The 21,302-nt window shown below is 34.0% G+C and overlaps 1 protein-coding gene across 1 annotated transcript; it reads left to right on the top strand.

Annotated features, from left to right (window-relative positions):
• The first annotated feature begins 1,074 nt into the window (after nt 1–1,074).
• Nucleotides 1,075–15,565, top strand: NRPD1A (nuclear RNA polymerase D1A). Its single transcript, XM_086256638.1, has 20 exons — nt 1,075–1,165; nt 1,274–1,362; nt 3,098–3,227; nt 4,444–4,564; nt 4,655–4,779; nt 5,190–5,228; nt 5,311–5,502; nt 6,604–6,756; nt 6,874–6,969; nt 7,056–9,002; nt 9,266–9,435; nt 9,562–9,619; nt 9,697–9,833; nt 10,929–11,068; nt 11,959–12,218; nt 12,313–12,486; nt 12,596–12,733; nt 13,360–13,613; nt 14,247–14,358; nt 14,834–15,565. Exons 3-20 carry the CDS (start codon nt 3,141–3,143, stop codon nt 14,975–14,977), a joined length of 4,347 nt encoding a protein of 1,448 aa, XP_086112764.1. The 5' UTR covers nt 1,075–1,165; nt 1,274–1,362; nt 3,098–3,140; the 3' UTR covers nt 14,978–15,565.
• Nucleotides 15,566–21,302: the final 5,737 nt, after the last annotated feature.

The raw sequence follows: 21,302 nt of genomic DNA, 5'->3' as shown, positions 1-21,302 counted from the left end.
GATATTTTCATTTTAATTTGATAAATTGGACATATATTTGTAGATTATAGTTTTATCAAAATTAAAATTCAGTTTTTAACATCAATAAAATAAAATTGAGTTAGCTTAAAGCTAATCCGTTAGTAACTTATTATGGGCCAAGCCATCTAATTATTGTTATTTTTTCTAGACATGTGAATCATGTGATGTATTTTTTATAATTTAAAACTGAATCGGTGACTTTTTAAAAATCCATGTTTATAATATTATATGTGACAATTATTACTTGATTTTCATGTATTTTTATTTGTTTTATGCATATATAAATATAAATGTAAACGGATAAAAAATATTTTCATTCATAGCTATGCTGTCGAGATGTGAAAACTTTTGGATACAAGAAAGATGAATTTGTGTGTGTCTAACACAATAAAAACATGAATATGGATCCCATAGATTTGTCCGTAATGCTTGACACAATGCGATATGCACGTGCAATATAATCTTCAACATGAAAATAAATGACTCTGAAATATATCAACTCTGCACGCAACACATATATAATAAATATTTGACAAATAAGAATATGTTTATCATACGTTACACAATATACTTAACTTTGCATGGTAGAATAAGAATACAGATGAATAACTGTAGAATCATAATATAAATGAATAACGAATCATAACTTGCAAAATTGATTTTTAAGTTGTCGAAACATTTTTAAACAAGGCATTACTTTAACAACTTAAAAGAAAAAGTAATCCATCCCACATGGAAAAAATTATATATGTAGCTCTCCTACTTGTTTTAACATTTATATAATTTTTGTATCATAAATTTAAGAATTACTTTGTATGTTTTAAAATATAATTATTAACCCTAAATTTAATTTTCTGCTTCCTACTCCTACAACTACAAGGAATGACCTTAACAAGTTGTCTTTTTAGGTAATTTCACATGTCCTCTTTTGTCAGCTAGCTTGTACTTTGCTTATAAAAATATAAAGTGGCATGGTCAGTGTGGTAATTTAGAGGGAAACGCTAGGCTTGTTTATCTGACACAAACCAAAGACTCAAAGAGAGAGACCTCTTTCTCGGCCCCGGTCTCCTTCAAGTCCTTCTTGTTCTTGAACTCGGCGTTTGTCTTTTGGTTGGAAGCAGCAAACCGGCGGCGTTGCTCAAAAGTAAGCTTTCTTTCTCTCTTTCACACATAAAACTGCGTCGCTTTATCGGCTTTGTTTCGGTCCTCACTGTATTTGACATAGCCTCCCTTGGCGCCTTTTGAGTTGCAGAGCAAACCATTCATTGGGTCCAGTGTTGGGTACCCTCTGTTTCACTCTGAGCTGCCTCTGCTGAAAAGGCACATTCTTTTCAAGAAAAAGTGAGTGAAATCTTATAGCTTTTTAGAGCTTTGATAATGGTTTATGGGATTGCTGCTCCATGTTTGTTTGTGGATGATCATGTTCTTTTTCACGGTTCTTTCGGGCTAGTTTGTTTGTTTGATATGTTTTATTGATTTGGTGAGATGGGTTTGGTTTTTGTTTTTTCTTTTGGTTATTTTGGTGCCCCAGTGTGCATTTCTACATAATGGTTTATGGGCTTAATGTGTTTTGTGATGTGCATGGGAAATTTACCTTTGGTGTTCTGCATGTTGTGTTTGATCATGGGGGAGGGTTAAAAGAATGGACCTTTGCACAATGTGGGTAGAAATCTTATGTTTTTTGTAAGCTTCCTTGATGGTAATGCTGAATTTTTTGGGTGTCTAAGACAAACGGTGTTTGCTAGTATTTTTTATGTAATTTTGTTTAATTTAAGAACATGTCAGCTGGTGAAAGCAAGGTATTCTGTTTCTGCTATTGTTTATAGGTCAATGAGTATTGGGAAATAATGGTGGTTTGTGGTTAATTTTCTGATCAATTTGTTTTTCTTTTTTTTCTTTTTTTTCCTTTGGGGGATGTTTGGTCAGGTTGTTGGGTTACAATGATTGTTGCCATGCTACAGATTCATGGTTTTGTAACTAAATTTTATCCAAAAATTAAAATCTTGAATGTATATGTTATGTGTCTTTTGATAGACGAACGGCAGTTTGTTTATTAATCAATAAAGGAGGTGTTTTTTGTCGGTTCATTGGTGGTTGCGGTTGTTGACGATTTGTATTGCTACTGACAATCCAAGTTTGCAACTAATTTCCACGTGCATTTCATTGTTTTGAGTGCCTACAATGTGTAGTACTAGATTTGGACATGGCTAGGAGTTAAATTGTCCAGCTACATTGTTTAGTTAGCATCTATGCATTAATATAAGTGAAGAACATGTTAAATGTGCACAGCCCATGAGCCATGAATTCATAGAGCATAGTGATTTTTATTCTGTTATTGACATCAATTTTCTTTAAAAGAATATCTACACATGGCAGCTGTTAGTTATTTTTCTTGTTTGTGTTTTTTCAGCGCATTATGTGGGATTCATTCAATTTCAACCCTGACATGGATGCTTCATTCAATTTAATGTGTCTGTGCAACTTTTTTATGATTGGAATGTGTCCATACAATGCATACTAAGTTATTTATTGATGCTGGCTTGTTACATGTTTTAAGCAGTGGTATAACTTTCCCATGTATAGGTTTCTTACAAGATATTGCCATATTGGATCAGTGCCATCACCAGTTTTCCTAGAACTAGAACTGTATCTTCTCCATTTTTTGCTATATCTTTATATGTCCTAGGTGCAAACAAGTAACTTCGCAAAGCTTGTCTCAATTTTTCACCAAAAAGAAAAGCTTGTCTTAAATTTTGAAATTTTTGTGCTAAGTGATGGCCGCTAAAGCATGTTATGGGCATCAGCTTTGATTTCTCGAAAAGCTCATCTTTTAGTTCTTTATATATGCATACACACACAATTAAAGATGTATATAAATGTATATTACTTTTTCCCTGTTGACCTTAGTTCATCACATAGGATTCTGCTCATTCAATGAACATAGGTCATGCACTCTCTTCAAAATTTGTTAGGTGACTTGGGTGCTATGCATTTTTCCCGCTAAGCCTTTTATTTTCTTATGAACTTTTATGGTTATCTACTCTTCATTGTTTAACACTCTTGGATATCTATGTAGGTTGCTTGATTTGTTTTTGTGAGTATCAAGGTTATCAACCCCCATGGACAATGAATTGTATGAAGAAGAACAAGTGCCATCTGGCCTCCTAACTGGCATACATCTAAGTTTTTTAACTGAGAAAGATATGGTAAGCAGTTTTCCCAAACTTGAGTGCTACTTTAGATATATTTTCTTTTGTTTTGTGTGAAAAGGAAAAATATATAGGAAGGAGATTGATACTAGTTTTATTCTCTTCTCTTTGTTTCCGCTTCTTGTTTGTTTGTCGAGTGTTGTCTCAGCTGATTGGATTTTTCATCTATAAAATGCAAGAGTGAAGTGGCTGTGTTGCTCATTGGCAGCTTTTGTTGTAAATATTAAACTAAATAATGCGAATAGATGTTTGATAAATGCCAGCAAGTGGGGTCAATTGGTTAAGCTTTTGCAAACCATTCCTACAGGGTGGGATAAGATAATTAAAAATGGGACGATGATGGGTTTGAGAATCAGATTTGACTGATTTTATATGACCTTTTTCTTTTTAATTCATACATATTGTTTTAAGATCAAATATGCTCCTTTTTTTTTTTTTTTTTTTTTTGAGGTTTGTATAGTTGTTATGTTCTTTTATAATCTCGGCAATTTGTATTTATACTCTTCTTATTTGATGCCTTCCACCTCTCACTTTCATTTTATGTTGTCCTTTGTTATTCACATTCTTACTGCAAGAATTCTGCTTCTGGAAATATGCATGTGTGTTTTGGACTTTAGCCTGATTGTCATGGGACAATATAATATGACGTTTGCAGTTTGCTACAAGTGTGAGATTTTTTTTTTTTTTTTTTTTTTTTTAATTTATACACCTTTGACTGTTTTACATTTTTTTGGTTCATAAAATATATACTTGGTTTTAAGATTAAATATGTTTGTTTGTTTTGTTAGAACTTAGAGGTTGGTGTAGCTGTTACTCTCATGGTTTCTTAAGTAATTTTTTTTTCTTTCTTTTTACACGAATCATATTCTCCACATATATGTTACTTAGGAACAAGTCTTTCTGAATTATGTTCTTTGTCATCTCATTATGTTGTATTGATACTCTTATATGATGCCATCCACTTTCACTTTTATATTGTTCAGTGTTATTTTTATTTATAGGTGTTCTTAATGTAAGAAATCTGCTAATGGAAATAATACAATATTGATGTGAGCGCACATGCACATGAGTATGTTTTAACTTTTCAGCATGTGACAATATAGTATGTATGGTCAGTATAAGTGAGAAGGGGTTATTAGCTTCATAATTTAAATTAGCACGACGCATTTGCTATACCTGATAAGAATTTCTTAATACTGTAATTCTGTAACAGAAGAAGATGTCCGTGTTATCAATTGATGCAGCCACTCAGGTTACTGATCCTCAGCTGGGACTTCCAAATCCATCTGATGAGTGCTCTACTTGTGGTGCCAAAGAAATTAAATTATGTGAAGGTGTGGATGGGTCTTTAACATAGTTCCTGATGAGGTTATCTTTGCCATGATTACGGAATTGATTATAATGAATTGTTATTTAATTTTTAGGTCATTTTGGAGATATCAAGTTTCCATGCACGATACTCCATCCATATTATCTATCGGAAGTTGTCCAAATTTTAAACAAGATTTGCCCAGGATGTAAATCTATCAGGCAGAGGCTAATAATTAAGGTCAGCTACCACACTCCTCATGTTGATCCTCGAGATCTTTGTATAAATGTGACCTTTAATTTAGCACCATAGAATATATATTCAATATATTTCCCTTTATGGTTAAAGGGTTAAGGGTGATTTGTTTGGTTAATTTTCAAAATCGTTGTGGAATTTGTTGAAATTAATCAAGGTTAAAGGAGATTTCTTGATATTAATGTTAGGTATTGTAGCATGATATGCTTGAAAACCATTCAAAGTGACACAGGGTCATGCTTACAGTCTCATAAATGTTGATACATACTTCTGTTTGTTATGTTGTAATATGAAGTTATATAACTTTATGCTAAATGTGGGAGTACTAGTTACCTGCTTGTTGTTGATAGTGTTATTTAATTAGTTATTTATTATCTTTATTATGCTTTTACCAGGGTGCTGGTCGTAATAAGCGAAAGGGTTGCGATTACTGCGTGAGTTTGTTTGTCCCTTTCAGTTTATTTTCTTTCTTTTTGCACCATTATAGTTTCAAAATCTTGATATTTTCATTAATAGGGAACTTCATACCCAAGAATGAAGTTCAGAGTTTCTTCCAAAGATCTCTTTAAGAGAAGTGCAATAATTGTTGAAGTAAGTGGAAGTGGAACATTACCCAAGGGCTATTGGGATTTCATTCCTGAAGATGCACAAGTACAACAGGACGAAAATTGTATAAAACAAAACAAAAGAGTCCTATCTCATGCCCAGGTAGCTTGGCCTTCTTATATATGCATGTATTAATTGCATGACGTTTTTTTTGTTGTTGCTAATTGCATGACTTTTTAAATTAATATTAATGTGCATCTTTGTATGTTGTTTTAACGAGACAAATCCTTTAAAATTAAACTTGGTTTCTTTTCCTTTGCCAAAAAAAAAAAATACTTGGTTTCTTTTTCATCAATTCATCAATTCATCAAACTAAGAAATCACTCAGATACATGTATATGTACGAACATGTACTTATGCACACCTACATGGATGCTATGGTTGCATGCATGTATGTCTACATCTTTGTTTTTGTTGAGTACATGTTAAAGCATTTAGGTATATAATTGATTAGGGTATAGAGTTAGCAAGTGTTTAAACTTGTTTTTCTTTTTTCTCAGGTTATCTTTCTTAAGTTCTTATTCCTCCAAAGAAACAAAAAAAACCAAGTTCTTTTAGTACCCATTTTTACGAAGTGGTGGTTAAGTACTGATTTTCTCCTTATTGCATATGGAATGCTGGCTAATAATCAGATTGGGAAATCTACATCTTAATTAACTGGTGTAACAGAATTGTTACCATATGAACCACTGAAGTAAAATACCAATCCATCTCTAGATAATTACCTCCAGAATTTATTGTTGGTTCTCTGTTTCCTATTTGTAATGGCAACACTGTTGTTAGTGGTTATTCAATAGTGTATTAAAGTCTTGTTTTCTTATTTTTAATTCTATCAATATGGTCAAGGGTTCATCATTTATATACAGCCACTACAATGGTATATAATTATTCATTTAAGGCTTAAAAGAAAAATTGTGAATCAATTTTCGATTTTACCACATATAAAGAAATCCTGGGAAAAATGATTTTTTTTTCTTTTATTTTATAATGTCAAACTGTTAGTTTTTTTTCTTATCAGTGTAGCTTCAAACCTTCAACAATGCATTTTGATGGTAACAAAGCTTCTATAGTAATTAGTTAAAAGATGCGTGTAATCCAAATTTAGTTTCGCAGTTTTTTGCCTTTTCTCTTCCTTCACTTTCAAACCGTGCTTGTTCAGATTTCTATCTTTTATATACATGATGCGCTCTTTCTGGCTTTCAGGTTCATTATTTGTTGAATGGTGTTGATCCAGATTTCATACAAAAGGTTATAGGGACAAATTCACCTTTTATGAACAGTTTCTTGGTAACTCCAAATTTTCATCGTGTGACAGAATTTGTGCATGCATTTTCTAATGGACAGAAATTAATGTGGGTAAGTCTCTCTCATTGCTATACTTGTCTTGGTAGATATTTGGTTGATAAATTACCTAATAATGCATGGCTTCTGTTTTTCCTTTTCTCTAATGTCTACTTGTATGAATGTTTGTAGGATGAACGAACTAGGGCTTACAAAAAACTTGTTGACTTCAAAGGTGTAGCTAATGAGTTGGGTTCTCGTGTTTTGGACTGCCTGAAACTGTCCAAGGCAAGCTACTCATTTATGTTTTTTGTGTTTGTGTAGATCTTCTAGACATGACAATTTATGCCCATGTTCATATTTCTAACATGCAGCTCAACAAAGAAAATTCAAGCAAAGATTTGATTTCTGGTCAGCATAATAAGATTAAAGATTCTCCTTCTAAAACATCTGGTTTGAGATGGATCAAGGATGTTGTTCTTGGGAAGCGAAGTGACCACTGTTTCCGGATGGTCGTTGTCGGTGATCCCAATATCAAACTTAATGAAATTGGCATTCCTTGCGAGATTGCGGAGAGATTGCAAATTTCTGAGCATCGGAATCAATGGAACTTTAAAAAGTTAGATGCCTATTGCAATCTACGCCTTATGGAGAAAGGAGTGTTACATGTTCACAGAAAAGGGAGCGTGGTTCCGATTTATCGAACCAAGAAATTGGAGATGGGAGACGGTATTTACAGGCCTCTGAGTGATGGAGATATTATCTTGATCAATAGGCCTCCATCAATACATCAACATTCCATTGTAGCTCTATCTGCCAAGATACTTCCAGTAGAATCGGTTGTATCAATAAACCCATTGTGTTGCTCACCTTTTCGTGGTGATTTTGATGGGGATTGCCTTCATGGCTTTGTTCCTCAATCAGTTAATGCAAGAGTTGAGCTTAGAGAGCTTGTTGCTTTAGATAAGCAATTAATTAATGGGCAGAGTGGTGGCAATCTGCTTTCACTTAGTCAAGATAGTTTAATTGCTGCCCATTTGATCATGGAGGATGGTATTCTTCTGAATCTTTTTCAAATGCAACAGTTGGAGGTGTTTTGTGGGCATGCACTGCCATCACCAGCAATTATTAAAGCTCCTTCACTCAATAGCCATGCTTGGACTGGAAAGCAATTATTCAGCATGCTCTTACCTTCAGGTTTTGATTATTCTTTTGCTTCTAATGGCGTATATATTAGTAATGGGGAGTTGATATCTTCTTCTGATGGTTCTTCTTGGCTGCGAGATGCTAGTGGAAATCTTTTCCAAAGTCTTGTTAAACATTGTAACGGTCAGGTACTTGACTTCTTGAATGCTGCTCAAGAAGTTCTTTGTGAGTGGTTGTCAATGAGGGGCTTGAGTGTTTCTCTCTCAGACTTGTACCTTGCTTCTGACTCATGCTCAAGGAAAAACTTGATGGAGGAGATCTTTTGTTCGCTACAAGAAGCAGAGAAGACGTGCATGTTTAGACAATTGATGGTAGATTCTTGTCAGAAATTTCTGATGGGATGTTCTGAAGAAAATCAAAGTCCTGTGACTTTTGATGCAGAACAATTTTGTTATGAGAAGCAGAAATCTGTTGTACTTAGTCAGGCTGCTGTAGATGCTTTCAAGCATGTTTTCCGGGATATTCAAAGTTTAGCATACAAATATGCTGTTAAGGACAACTCTTTGCTGGCGATGTTTAAGGCTGGAAGCAAGGGTAATTTGCTGAAATTAGTTCAGCAGAGCATGTGTCTTGGTTTGCTGCATTCACTGGTTCCATTATCTTTCAGAATTCCCAACCAGCTCTCATGTGCTGCATGGAATAATCAAAAGGCATGCGGGTTAATTCAGGAGGTTGAGGGAACTTCTGAATGTGTTGAGTCCTACATCCCATGTGCTGTAGTTGAAAGTTCTTTCTTGACAGGCTTAAATCCATTAGAATGTTTTGTTCATTCAGTAACAAGTCGAGATAGTTCTTTTAGTAACAATGCTGAGCTTCCTGGGACTTTGACGCGAAAGATTATGTTTTTCATGCGTGATTTGTACACTGGTTATGATGGAACAGTCAGAAATGCATATGGGAACCAGCTTGTTCAGTTCTCCTATAATATTGATAAGGACATATCTACGGCAGATAGCACCACTTACAACAAATATGACAAGAGTAGTACTGCTTGTGATGCGATGGCTGGCCAGCCTGTCGGCTCATTGTCTGCTTGTGCCATCTCTGAAGCTGCATACAGTGCTTTAGATCAGCCAATTAGCTTACTTGAAACATCTCCACTTCTAAATCTGAAGGTGCTCTCTCTCTCTCTCTCTCTCTCTCTCTCTCTCTCTCTCTCTCTTGCAACAGTTTGTTTATCAATTGCTTTCTTGTTGTCCCGAGGAATTACCCAAGGTAGCCAAAACATGGCATTCATATACAATTACATATATTTATAAATTATTTTCAGAACATATGACAATCATGTTAAAAAAAAAGCCACATAATCAACATTATTCCCTGTACTGCCGTTCTGGAAATGCCTGTCTGACTCTTGTGAGCTGATTTAATTGTACAGAACATCTTGGAATGCGGTTCAAGGAAAAATAGTGCCAAGAAAACTGTCTCACTATTTTTATCTGAGAAGCTTGGCAGACGGAGATTTGGTTTTGAGTATGGAGCCTTAGAAGTGAAGAATCATTTGGAGAGGCTGATGCTTTCAGACGTTGTTTCTGCTGTCATGATAATGTTAGTTACCACTCATTTTCTTATCTGCTTTTCTCTTCTCTCTCTCTCTCTCTCTGTGTTTTTTTGGTAGTTACATTATAGTATCTTTTCTTAATTTTTTTAATTGCTGTGTTATGTGGGTATCAGCTTCTCCTCGCAAACTGGTAGTCGTAGTCCTTGGGTTTCCCACTTTCATATATGCAAGGTAGTACAAGCTGTAATGTGTAACTTCTTTCAGTTTATAAAAGCCCCATTCTCTGGTATAAATTTGTTTCCATTCAGGAAATTATAAAGAGAAGAAGGCTGAAGGTGAAATCTATTATTGATTCCCTTAATGCAAGGTGCGAATCTGCCAGGCTGGAATTGAAAATTAGGCCAGAATTGAAAAATATGCTTTGCAATTTGAAGATTACAAGCAAGTAAGCTGTTGATTTTCTTGGTCTTTTACTTACTGTTACAACTGGGTTCAGTTACAATTTTTGTATGGATTCCTTTTTTGTTACTGTTTGGATTTTAGATACTAGGATGCACATGTTTTTTTTTTTGGTAAATATGATGCACATGTTTCCTTAAGATAAATAAGTCCTCATTTAATGGTTGTGTAACTTTTGTACTAATCAATAATCTTCAGATGATGCAAGTCCCTGACAATCCTCTTACTAGACTGGAACCACTAAATTGAAATATGGATGCTTCTGAATTTCAAATTCGTCATTTTCATAACTTAAAATGGTATACATATATGGGTAACTCTTTTTTTTTGTTTTTTCTACTTTAACAACTGTAAATTCATCTGTATTTAAAAGACTTTAGGAAAAGGTGCAATTTGTCAAATACAAGGAAGGAACCCTGTTGAGTATTTGAAAGGTTTTAGTTTTATTTTAATATCGTAAAGCAAAGAAATGTGATACAAGCTCATCCCATTGCATTATTATGTTTTCTTTTATTATTCTTTATGTATATTTATAAATTTTAATTTAAAAACTTGTTTGTGTCAAGTACTGTATAATTGAATGCTATCTTGCTGTTTTACATGTGAAGTGTATGATGTTAAGTGACCTGAACATATGCTGACACTGTTTAGCAGTACTGGAATCTAGAAGGCATTCTTTAGCAATGTGCCCAAATAAAGGCCTTAAAATTTAAAGAAAACTATAATAGAGGTTTAGGATCCTCTCCCCTTGTAAGTCAAATTGAGAGGGTCTACTCTTTGATCACGGCTGTGTAGTCATGATCAGATGGCTTACCATGATGCATGCAAAATATGGAACATCAATTCATGGTGTCCAGGAAGGTGTCCCATCACAATTTATTGGCCATAAGCAACAGGCCCTCTCCATTTGGCTTCATATTAGGTAGGGACCCAGTACTTCTCAAGATACCTAATCTTAGGCAAGATCTTCAATTGTACCAGCCACACCTATTCGCAAAAATCCAAGTGCTATGTTTATGTCTTAAAACTTAATCCATCTCATGGAGCTTTACTGCCCCTTTTTAACTTGGCTCATAAATAGCAGGGGTTGTTCTGCTGAGGAAGATAATAATAGATTTTGCATCACTGTCACTATGGCTCGGGACCCTAAAAATTCTTCTGAACAGCTGGATCAAGCTCGAGACTTGGTGATACCTTTCCTTCTTCGAACAGTTGTCAAAGGTTGGTTGTGCACCAAGGATGCTTTCCATCCTGCTTTACTTTTTGTATTTTCAGGCTTGATGGCTCGTAATGTTGTTATTTTTCTCTGAATGCATCATTTGTAGTCCCAAAATGACAGGAAATGCCTTTGCCTCTGGAATACTATCAGGGGCAGAAAAACAAATCTCAAATCCTTTCTAAAGTTTGGGGCTTTTCTGGACACATGCGTCACTGCTTAAAGCTTGCCTTATATCTGAAACACTCACCTCATCTTTTGAACAGATTAAGCTAACTCCTACTTTAGTTTGTCCATTTGACTTGTCAAAAGTTTTGGCTCTTGACAAAAATAGAAATATATGATTGCATTTATCAAGTCATGAAATATTTTGTTTAGGCACAAAATAAATAAGCACTCATATACTCACTTCTGGAATTCAAATTTTCTAATGAGCAGTTTCTCTGGAATATTTTGTGTAGGCATAAAATAAATAAGTTTTCTGAGTCGTGTATCAAATTGGGGTAGGCCTTTTAAAGCTTATGAAACTCCCATTGGGTTAACTTTTTTAGGCACGACATGATAACACAATTTGAACCCAACACCAAATTAGCAGGTTATGGTTGGATTACTTGACATGAACTTGAAATGACACAGCTTGTAAACATGAAAATAAAAATAAAAGCTTTTCTTTAGCAATTTTGGAGTTTTTACATATCTATATCACAACTGTAATATTTTTTTTTGGTATAATCTAAAGCCTCTCTCTCTCTCTCTCTCTCTCTCTCTCTCTATATATATATATATATATTGTTGAACCTTGTAGAAATTGGTGAGGACAATCTAGAATTTCTAATTTATTATGTACCGACATGCCTCTATGTGGTTGTGCTTACCCTATTTGTTTTTTCCTTAGGATTCCAAGAGGTGCAAAAGGTGGATATTTTGTGGAATGATCGACCAAAAGTATCCAAAGTCGCTCATGGTTCTTCTGGTGAACTCTACTTAAGGGTTTCTATGTCAGGAAACACTGGCAGGGCCAAACTTTGGAATTTGCTAATGAATGACTGTCTCCAGATTATGGACATGATTGATTGGTCACGAAGTCATCCAGATAATGTCCATGATTTATGCACAGCCAATGGAATAGATGCTGGGTGGAAATATTTCCTCAATGTTTGTTCCCTCTGCTTTTTTTTTTTTTTCCCTTTAAAAAGTTTTCTGGGATTTGTTTCATATATTAACTACTTTCATGCATTTCCAAGTGCAGAATTTGGAGTCTGCGGCTATTGATATTGGAAAAAATATACTTCCTGAACATTTGCTTCTTGTAGCAAATTGTCTATCATCCACAGGCGAGTTTGTTGGTTTGAATGCAAAGGGCCTCACACAACAAAAAGAACATGCAAATGTATCATCACCCTTTATGCAAGCAAGCTTCTCTGTAAGTTACCATACTTACTTTTTTTATTGTTTATTTATTTACTATGTATGTTTGTGTTAAAGAAGATTACTTATGGCCATATAATTAATCATTCTGGAATGTGGTGCAGACTCCTGGTCCTTGCTTTATCAAAGCAGCTAAGGCTGGAGTTGTGGATGATCTTCAAGGGAGTGTAGAGGCACTGTCATGGGGAAATACTCCTTCGTTTGGGACTGGTGGACAGTTTGAGCTTTTATTTTCTTGGAAGGTAGATTTTCAACTGATCTTGCTATTTAGATGGGTATAACTAATTCACTAAACAACAAAATATATATTCCTGGTTTGGGTTTAAGAAAAGCAGGATAACATGATAATAACTTTGAGGCATTTATTCCACTGTACAAATAACATCTTGATTTGTGTCTTCCTTAAATCTCAAATCTTGGATTTAAATGATGAGGATGTTAATCTTTGAATTTGTTGACTATAATTCCAATCAGAATCCGTAATCCATACAATTTTATGCTTTTGTAGTGACTCATTTTCAAGTCTTTAGTGTTATGACTTATAAATTACACATTGGTTTTTTGAACTGAATTTATCCAGACCTCCAGAAGTTTAAATGCGGATGAAAATAGGGATTTAAGAAATTTAGTTTGATTTGACCAAAAAAAAAAAAAACAGTTTAGTTTGATCCCTTAATTTTATATCTCCCTGTTGATGTTATGGATCTGCTCTCAAATTTAGCATTTTTTGGACAAATCTAGCAACTTACTATCAAATTTAGCACTTTGTCCTCATATTGCTATGTCAAAATTTTTGTATATTTGGATTATTATCACATTCTTCATATGGATTGTCTTTATAGTTCTCATCCCCTTTCTTTATTATCAGGCGCCCGAGATTTCTGAGCCACTATCTGTTTATGACATGCTGGGCAGCGATATCAGTTCCAATAATCAGAATGTAGTTGAAACATCTAATGCTTGGGACCATTCTTCGGACAAATCTGGTGCTCAATCTCTGTTAAATGCAGAATCCATTGGGCTTAAGAAGTTAGAAAGGCTTTCAAAATCCAAAAGAAAGTTTTTGAGTTACAACGATATTGTTCTGTTGTCTCAAGCATTGAGCTATATATTGCACAATAAGTAAGTTAACCTCAGCATTTCCCTCTCCATTTTCTATGTTGTTTTACATGATACCAGTTGGCATCCTTTGTATAGGTTATATCTTGAGATGTTGCATGATTGTGATGTTGCAATTTGTAGTTTTTATTATCATCATCCACCCCTTTGTTTTGTTAACTCAGAAAAAATACTGTGTTTGCCTTTTTGTATCACACACCACACACATTTGAGCAAGGTACTTGTACATCATATTTATTTATTTTCATACTTTATCTTTTAGTAGCCTACCTTTATTCATACTGATTGTTGACTTTATTGATTAATATCCTATATGGAAAATGCATGTATTGTTTAAAATTGGTAATGAGACATTGAGCACTCCATTATCAAAGACATTTGGAAATGCTGATAGTCTGTCTTGCACACACAACGGTTCTCCATCTTGCAATTTTTAGGAGCCTATCTGATATCAACACTGAACTATATGCTTTGTAGTGCTGCAATAAACGTTAACCTTTACCCTTTGGTAGTTTCTGCAAGACTTTCTTTCTTTCCTTCATTTTAGAAGTTTTCCATCTCTTAAAAGTATTTTAAGAAAACAGAAAAAGAAAAAATGTGGAGTTTCTCACATATATGTTACTTATGTGAATTTAGGTATCCCATCAATGAAATGCTAAATGAAGCGGACAAGAAAGCCTTGGAGGGGGTCTTAAATTTTCATCCTCAAAGAGATCTTAAAATTGGATCTGGAGTTCAAGACATTAAGGTACATTATATTGAAAGAAAGAAAAGTATACTTGATTTGGTATAAACCTTATGTTTGAATTTTGTAGACACTTTTTAAAAATGTGCAAAGTACTTGGTGAAAGAATACTTTTAACTACTTTGAGTATTCAACTTTATCTAGATGTACATTTGTGCTTAATCTCTCAATTAATCCTTTGAAACTCCCACTCACCTCTTCTCTCATAACCTTAATCCTTGGCTTACACACATAAGCTCTCTCTCTCTCTCTCTCTCTCTCTCTCTCTCTCTCTCTCTCTCTCTCTCACACACACACACACACACACGCACACACACATTATCCTTGGCTATAGAAATCAATGCATCTTAAGTGCTAATCAATAAAGACATAAAAGAAGGCAATTTTGGAAGAAACTACTTACCAAATACATGGCCATTGTTATCATTCTTTCCGGGCTATATTGTTCCATGATGCTTTTCTTCCTTATCTTTTGTAGGTTGGTAATCACCCCAAGTACAATGAACGATGTTTCATAGTCGTACGGAAAGATGGGAGTGAAGAAGACTTCTCGTACCACAAATGTATACAAGGTGTGCTTGAGATTGTAGCTCCTGAAAGGGCAAGATGGTACCGGCCATGATGGTTGGATTCTGGTCCCAAGTAGGCGGTTTATTGGTCCAAGAATGTACATTGGCTGTAGATTGGGGGAATAGTTTTGTTGAAGGTTAGGTTGGTGGGCAGCTGACTGATGAAGTTAGTATACATGAATTTTGTTCCTCTAACAATACAATGGTAGTGGTGGCACATCTCAAAGTGACAGTGTTCAGAGTTCTCATACCTTATCAAAGCTGTACAACCTGTGAGGAAGCAGAATACTTAGCGCTTGAAGAGGGCTTGGCAAAGAGTAAGCCATTTTGTTTTGTTTTTAATAAGTGTCCTTTATTTTTTTTGTAGTTTCTCATACATAGGTTACTCTCTTTCCAATGCTTCCTTTTGCTACTTCTACTGGAACTTTGTTTGCCTTCTATTAAAACAGGCAGGCAAGATCTAGTGGAAGTAGCAAAGGGAAGCTTGCAAAGGTTAACCCTCATTTCATGATGTATTGAAAAGAACTAAAACCAATTGTGACAATTGAATCATCTGTAATTCTGTTTTTGAGTTTTCATCATAAATCAATATGGTGATTTTGGTAGATTCTACTGAGCTTTTCTTGCTTTTCATGTCCCATGCAAATGATGTACAAACACATTCCAACAGTTGCTAGGCTCCATGTTGATCCGTAATTGCTTTATATGCATAAATTTGCATAACCATACAAGAGAATCCATTCACATGCATATCGAATCTGAACCACTGAATGCCTTTCTGATCAAAAGAAGACTTATTAAAAGACCAAGAGGTCGACTAAGACACCAAGGTTCCTTTTAAAGACTTTTTTCTGTGTATCCTTTTATGGACATTTTTTTTTTGTGTATCCTTTTTTTAAAGACTTTTGACCATTCTTTTTAAAGCTTTAAAACAATGATGTTAGAATCACCAAATTTACTTGTTACATGATGTGTGTCAGTCTTGTTGTTAAAAATAAATGAGGTTCGAAATAAACTCAAATTTGAATAAGTAAAAAGATCATTTGGTCTCACGAAACTGTTGTGTACCAATACTCTTAAAAATATTACTAAAATTGCGAGTTAGGGAGATGTAGAAATGTTTTAGCATTACAGTCCATTGGAACAGTAGCAGAATGATGAAAAGAATCTATTGCACAATGATTGTTTTACTTTATACCGAGTTTAATTGCAATTCAATTATTGAGAGAACTGGTAACAAAACTCGAGACTTCAAATGTAAAGATAGATATTTTAACCACTAAAGTAATAAGCTCACACAAATTTACTTTTTCTAATTAATTTCATTATAATAAGTCTTGTTAGTCGGTATAGGATATCCTCTACTTATTTTTTATATGTTACGTTTATAAAGGTGTTTAATTTTAAACTCTTTTAGCCATCCCAAAACTTATTATAAACTAAATTACTTTAGGTTTAAAGTTAAACATTTTGAGTTTATAATTTAATATTTCATGTTTATATTGAGAGGATAATTACATGAATGTTAAACGATATAATTTTGAATGTAGGCCCAATAGAAGCTCGAGAAATATTCGTGGAGAATTCGAACGCGTATAGTTTATCAACGGCTACCAAAACAATGGTGGGTTCCTCATCATATACAAGAGATTAAAAAAACATTCTAACAATAATGCGATGACAATAATATTTTGAGGTTAATTGACCCAAAAAAAAATATGTATTTTGAGGTTGACAAGGTGATTGAAAATAATGTTTTGTAACAGGTAAATCAGTGTTGCTAGTCAACAGAAGAACCATTATAACTCGCACCAGTCACGAGTCCTAATTCCAGCAAGTCATACTCATTCTTCACGTGCGATAATACTAAACTTGACCCCAAAAAAAATAAGTCTAATTTTAGTCACCAAATACTGCAACAGCATTGCTAATATTTTACTTGTTCGGAGTAAAAGAAATTCAAATTGGACCAAATATGAATAAATAAATCACACATTATTTAGAATCTAAAATGATGGCTTTAATTGCTTTGTTGTATTAGTACTAGAGTCATTTTAAAACTTATCATAAACAAAGGTCTCACACACACACACACTTACATAAGTTGGGCGTAGCGCATTCAGTACATATAAGAATCTTTCTTAAAACAAAAAATTAGTGGTCCATCCTCCAATTAATGCTAATTAATGTGCAATTATATATATGCTAAGAATAATGGTTAGCTTTTGACTCATGCAGTCATTCTACCTCAGATCTAAAGACAACAAATAAAACAACTTTCATGTGGGTCATAATTAGATCATGTTTGATGCAGGTAAAGGCTTAGCAGCCCATCCTTTATATTTTTTATTATTTATATTAGATTTTTTGTAAAACAACGACATGGCTGCTACTATTTTTCAAGTAGTGGCAGCTTGTTTATTATTATCGAACTAAACTATAGCTAGCATGAAGTCACATATTTTATATATATTGTATTTTTTTGATGTGCAGCAAATCTTGATTATCTTGTGGTGATCTGAAAGTTATATATCTATAACAATGTCTATTAATTAAGCACTTGGTATATATGCATCATCAATATATCTGTCACCACCAAATATTACTGTGATAATCCCTCGCCAACAACCTTCTTCTTGTCACGTACAAAAACTCAGTGGTACAAGGCAAGAGTTAGTGTTTGACCCTATTTATAGTTAAAAGTGTTACAAATCTATTACTATTTTACTTGTATATCTAGTATTTATAATAGACAATTATAATTAAAAATTAAGCAAAAATTAACATATAAAAAATAAATAGATGATCCAGATCCAAAAGAAATATCTTATTTATAATATTCATGGCTAGACATATAAATATAATATAGATACCATGCTGAATTGTATATGCCTACCTCTCCCTTTCCATCTCTACCTTTCTCTATCGATCTCCATGCTGAATTGCATGTACCCTACCAAAATGTATATACATAGTTAGGCACAAGAGCCTACGTCTAGAAAGGTCGGCATTTCACAGCAAAATATATCTTTCTTTGGATAAAATGATTAAATTGGAGTCATGCATAGTCTCATATTGCATGCCTAACTTAGCACATATATGCAATCTATTGGTAGATAAAGAAGTAAACTAGGCACCCTAATGTTAAGGTCTTTTTAGTAAAATTGCAAATTTTTTTTAGTAACGTTGGTGGCTAAATATTGACATGAGTAAAATGTGTGCGGACTTGTGAAAATGTGTAGCGGTCCATTAAGAGTCCAGTGTGGGCAGTTGTCCACTCTCACAATTTTATTTACACATATTTTTTTATTATCTCAACTTGTTTTTTAATACTTTATTTAAATGTAATCGAGAGCAAGATACTTGATAAAGAATTAATTACTCTAAGATACATGACAAACATTTTATTTAACTTCTACTATACCTATTGTTCAAATTTAACAATAAGGTCACATTTGTAAGTTATGATATTAAAAAAATATGTTATTAAAAAAATATGTTGTTTTTTTTTTTTTCTCTCTCTCTCTCTCTCTCTCTCTCTCTCTCTCTCGCGATCCACACTGCTCCACACCGAAGCTTCTTACTCCGGCCTTCCCCCAACGAATGGCGACCACCGGTGTGCTCCCTACACCGGCGCCGACTCAACCCACCCTCCTTGCTGCCGGCTGGCCGCCACCTGCAGCAAATCGATGCAAGAAAGGGGAGTAATGCCACCGACTTCCTCTTTCTTTCTCTCTCTCTCTGTGCATGATCGAAGCCTTCTAATGGATCTGCTCCGAGCTTGATCGAAGCCTTCTAGATCTGCTCTGACCACTTCGACTTCTCCTCGATTGGGCATGATCACAGCTTGTGGTACGTAGACTCCTACTTTGATTTCTTATCAGTAGAAGGTTCCTGTTTTTTTTTTTTAAGTTCAATTTCTGAAACTGCAATTTCTGGAACATTACAAGTGAACTAAAACTGCAGTTTATTGGAGTTGCAGTTACTAACTGCAGTTTCTGAAACTGCAAAATGAGCTGAAACTGCAGTTTATTTGAGTTGCAACTGCAGTTTCAGAAATTGCAAATGAATTGAAACTGCAGTTTCAGAAACTGCAAATGAACTGAAACTGCAGTTTATTTGAGTTGCAAGCTTGCAGTTGCAGTGTAAGTGAAACTGCAGTTTCTGAAACTGCAAGTGAACTGAAACTGCAGTTTATTGGAGCTGCAGTTACTAACTGCAAGTGAAACTGCAGTTTCTGAAACTGCAAAGCGAACTGAAACTGTAGTTTTTTTGGAGTTGCAGGCTTGCAGTTGCAGAACGATGCTTGTGAGTGAAGATGAACAATTGGCGATTTGGTAAAGTTGAAGAAAGAGATCGATTTGGCAAAAAAAAAATATATCAGTTTTGGGCTGTTTGTGTAGTTGGTTTGTTTATGATGCATTTCTTTTGGAAGGTGTCCGCATATTGTATTTTGGGGGGCTGGTAGATAGTGTCCGCAAGTTAATAAAAATAGATTGAGTGGTTTTGGTTAATATTTTGCTTTGTCAGTACCTTATAATTAATGGACTCCTTGATAAAATGTTCCAAAGAAATTAAAGTAAGGGCAGTTGAAAATGTTCGACTATTTTAGAGTTTTTTTCTCTCAAGAAAAAAAAATTTTAATAAAAGTTTTATGGTAAAAATTTCTGAGTCCGGCACTATTCTGACACTACATGTTTGATAAACAAATAGTAGTTGATGTATTTATATACATTTATACATTCAGCCAAAACACTCTCCAAGTGAGACCTTTGCACAAAAATTAAGATCACCTCTGTCTTGTTTGTTAAAGAACAAAAACTTCAAAGTCTGAAAGCGTTCGTTGATAATTATCAGAAACCCTCATAATGACAATACTTTTGAGAGTCCTTTTTTTTTAGAGGGAATACTTTTGACTTTTTGAGAGTCTTAAAGAGCAACCTTCTAGATTTTAAGGATGTACATCATGTACCAACTTATATAAAGATCTGAAAATATAATAGTAGGAAACTAGGAACAATAACTCTAGGAACAGTGTGCCATACTGCTACAGTGCTAGTCATTATTTAAAAATCATATGGCTGTAATAGTGGAAAGTTAAGATGTGGATTCAAAGTAGAGTTATTATAATTTTTATATAATTTGTGTGAAGAAATTTAGGCATTTATTTCAAAATTATTTGACAATATAATAAGCAATTTAAGACCTTTATAAGTTATTATGCAATGTTATAATTTTTTAATGTGAGACAATATTTCACATTCTTATATATTCCCGCACATGTAAATCATGTGACATCATTTTAAGACAAACACGTGGATAACTCATACTTATATTGGGTGACGTGAAGTACGTGTGACCACATAACCTAACATAGTAACATACGTGAATGAAACTGATCTGATACCGTGAATGGATTTAGACATTGAGAAAGGGAGAGTGATGAAAAAATAGACATTAGGTGTTTGGCAATTACAGGGGATGTTTTTCTTGTAGTTGACATAAACCGAGGGATATTCTTTCGATTGAAGATGGGGATATCTGCCATTCTGCCCCTGCAGGCCTTTCGCTGTCTTGTAAATCCCTTTGCTTTGCAAGGGTCTCCATGACAGCATTGTAAGATGGGTGTTTGATTTATTTATTTTTTTAATTACGAAATTTTTAAGTATGTCTTTTTAAGAAAAAATTTTAGGAAATGACAAAATTGTAGTAGAAATTAATTTAAGAAGTGGGCGGGAAAATAGGAAAGACGGATGAGAATAGTAACACTATTAAAATATTGGGTGACAATTTGGATACTAATTTTGCACATTTGTTCTCTCTCTTTATTTTTATACTTTTAATAATTGAATCAATGAAAGCATACAAAAAAAAAAAAATGAATGAGTGCAAATGAACAAAATTGAAATGTGAAAATCGCTATTCAAAAATATTTAAAAAACTACATACTATTATAGTTTCATTTTTTTGTGCACGTATATTTAAGAAACTATATACATGGTAAGATCTTGTAATTTTAGTGTTAAACTTAAGATTAAAAAGTGTTTACCCGTACACTCCAAGCCATGTGTTTGTTTTAATATTTAGGGATCGCTACATGTACGGTTGTGACGTTGTAGATTTCCATATTTCCACAAGGAAATTCCAAATTTTTTAATTTTCATGTGTCAAGTATTTTACTTGTGTAATTTGAACAAAAAAATTTCTTTACTAGTGAGTAGTGAATATCATTAATATCTTTTTTATTTATTAATATATTGCATGCCATATATTGGAGAGCACGTGGTGAAGTGGATGAGTAGGCGGTAGGCCTATTAACTATTAAGGCAGGAGGCGTTGTCGTTTTGCCATAGTGGTTCGACTTTCACGTGATTCTTT

The sequence above is a fragment of the Dryas octopetala genome, chromosome 9 (assembly GCF_963921425.1).
Source record: "Dryas octopetala chromosome 9, drDryOcto1.1, whole genome shotgun sequence".
Taxonomy (NCBI): Eukaryota; Viridiplantae; Streptophyta; class Magnoliopsida; order Rosales; family Rosaceae; genus Dryas; species Dryas octopetala.
Note: the sequence above shows the minus strand (reverse complement) of the source record. Positions and strands in the feature narration are given on the sequence as shown.

Excerpts from the sequence above, each read along its gene's own strand:
- NRPD1A (XM_086256638.1), top strand. The coding sequence starts at position 3,141 with ATGGACAATGAATTGTATGAAGAAGAACAAGTGCCATCTGGCCTCCTA. Across the intron at positions 9,620-9,696 it reads CCCACTTTCATATATGCAAG|GAAATTATAAAGAGAAGAAG; the intron begins GTAGTACAAGCT and ends GTTTCCATTCAG. Across the intron at positions 11,069-11,958 it reads TCTTCGAACAGTTGTCAAAG|GATTCCAAGAGGTGCAAAAG; the intron begins GTTGGTTGTGCA and ends TTTTTTCCTTAG.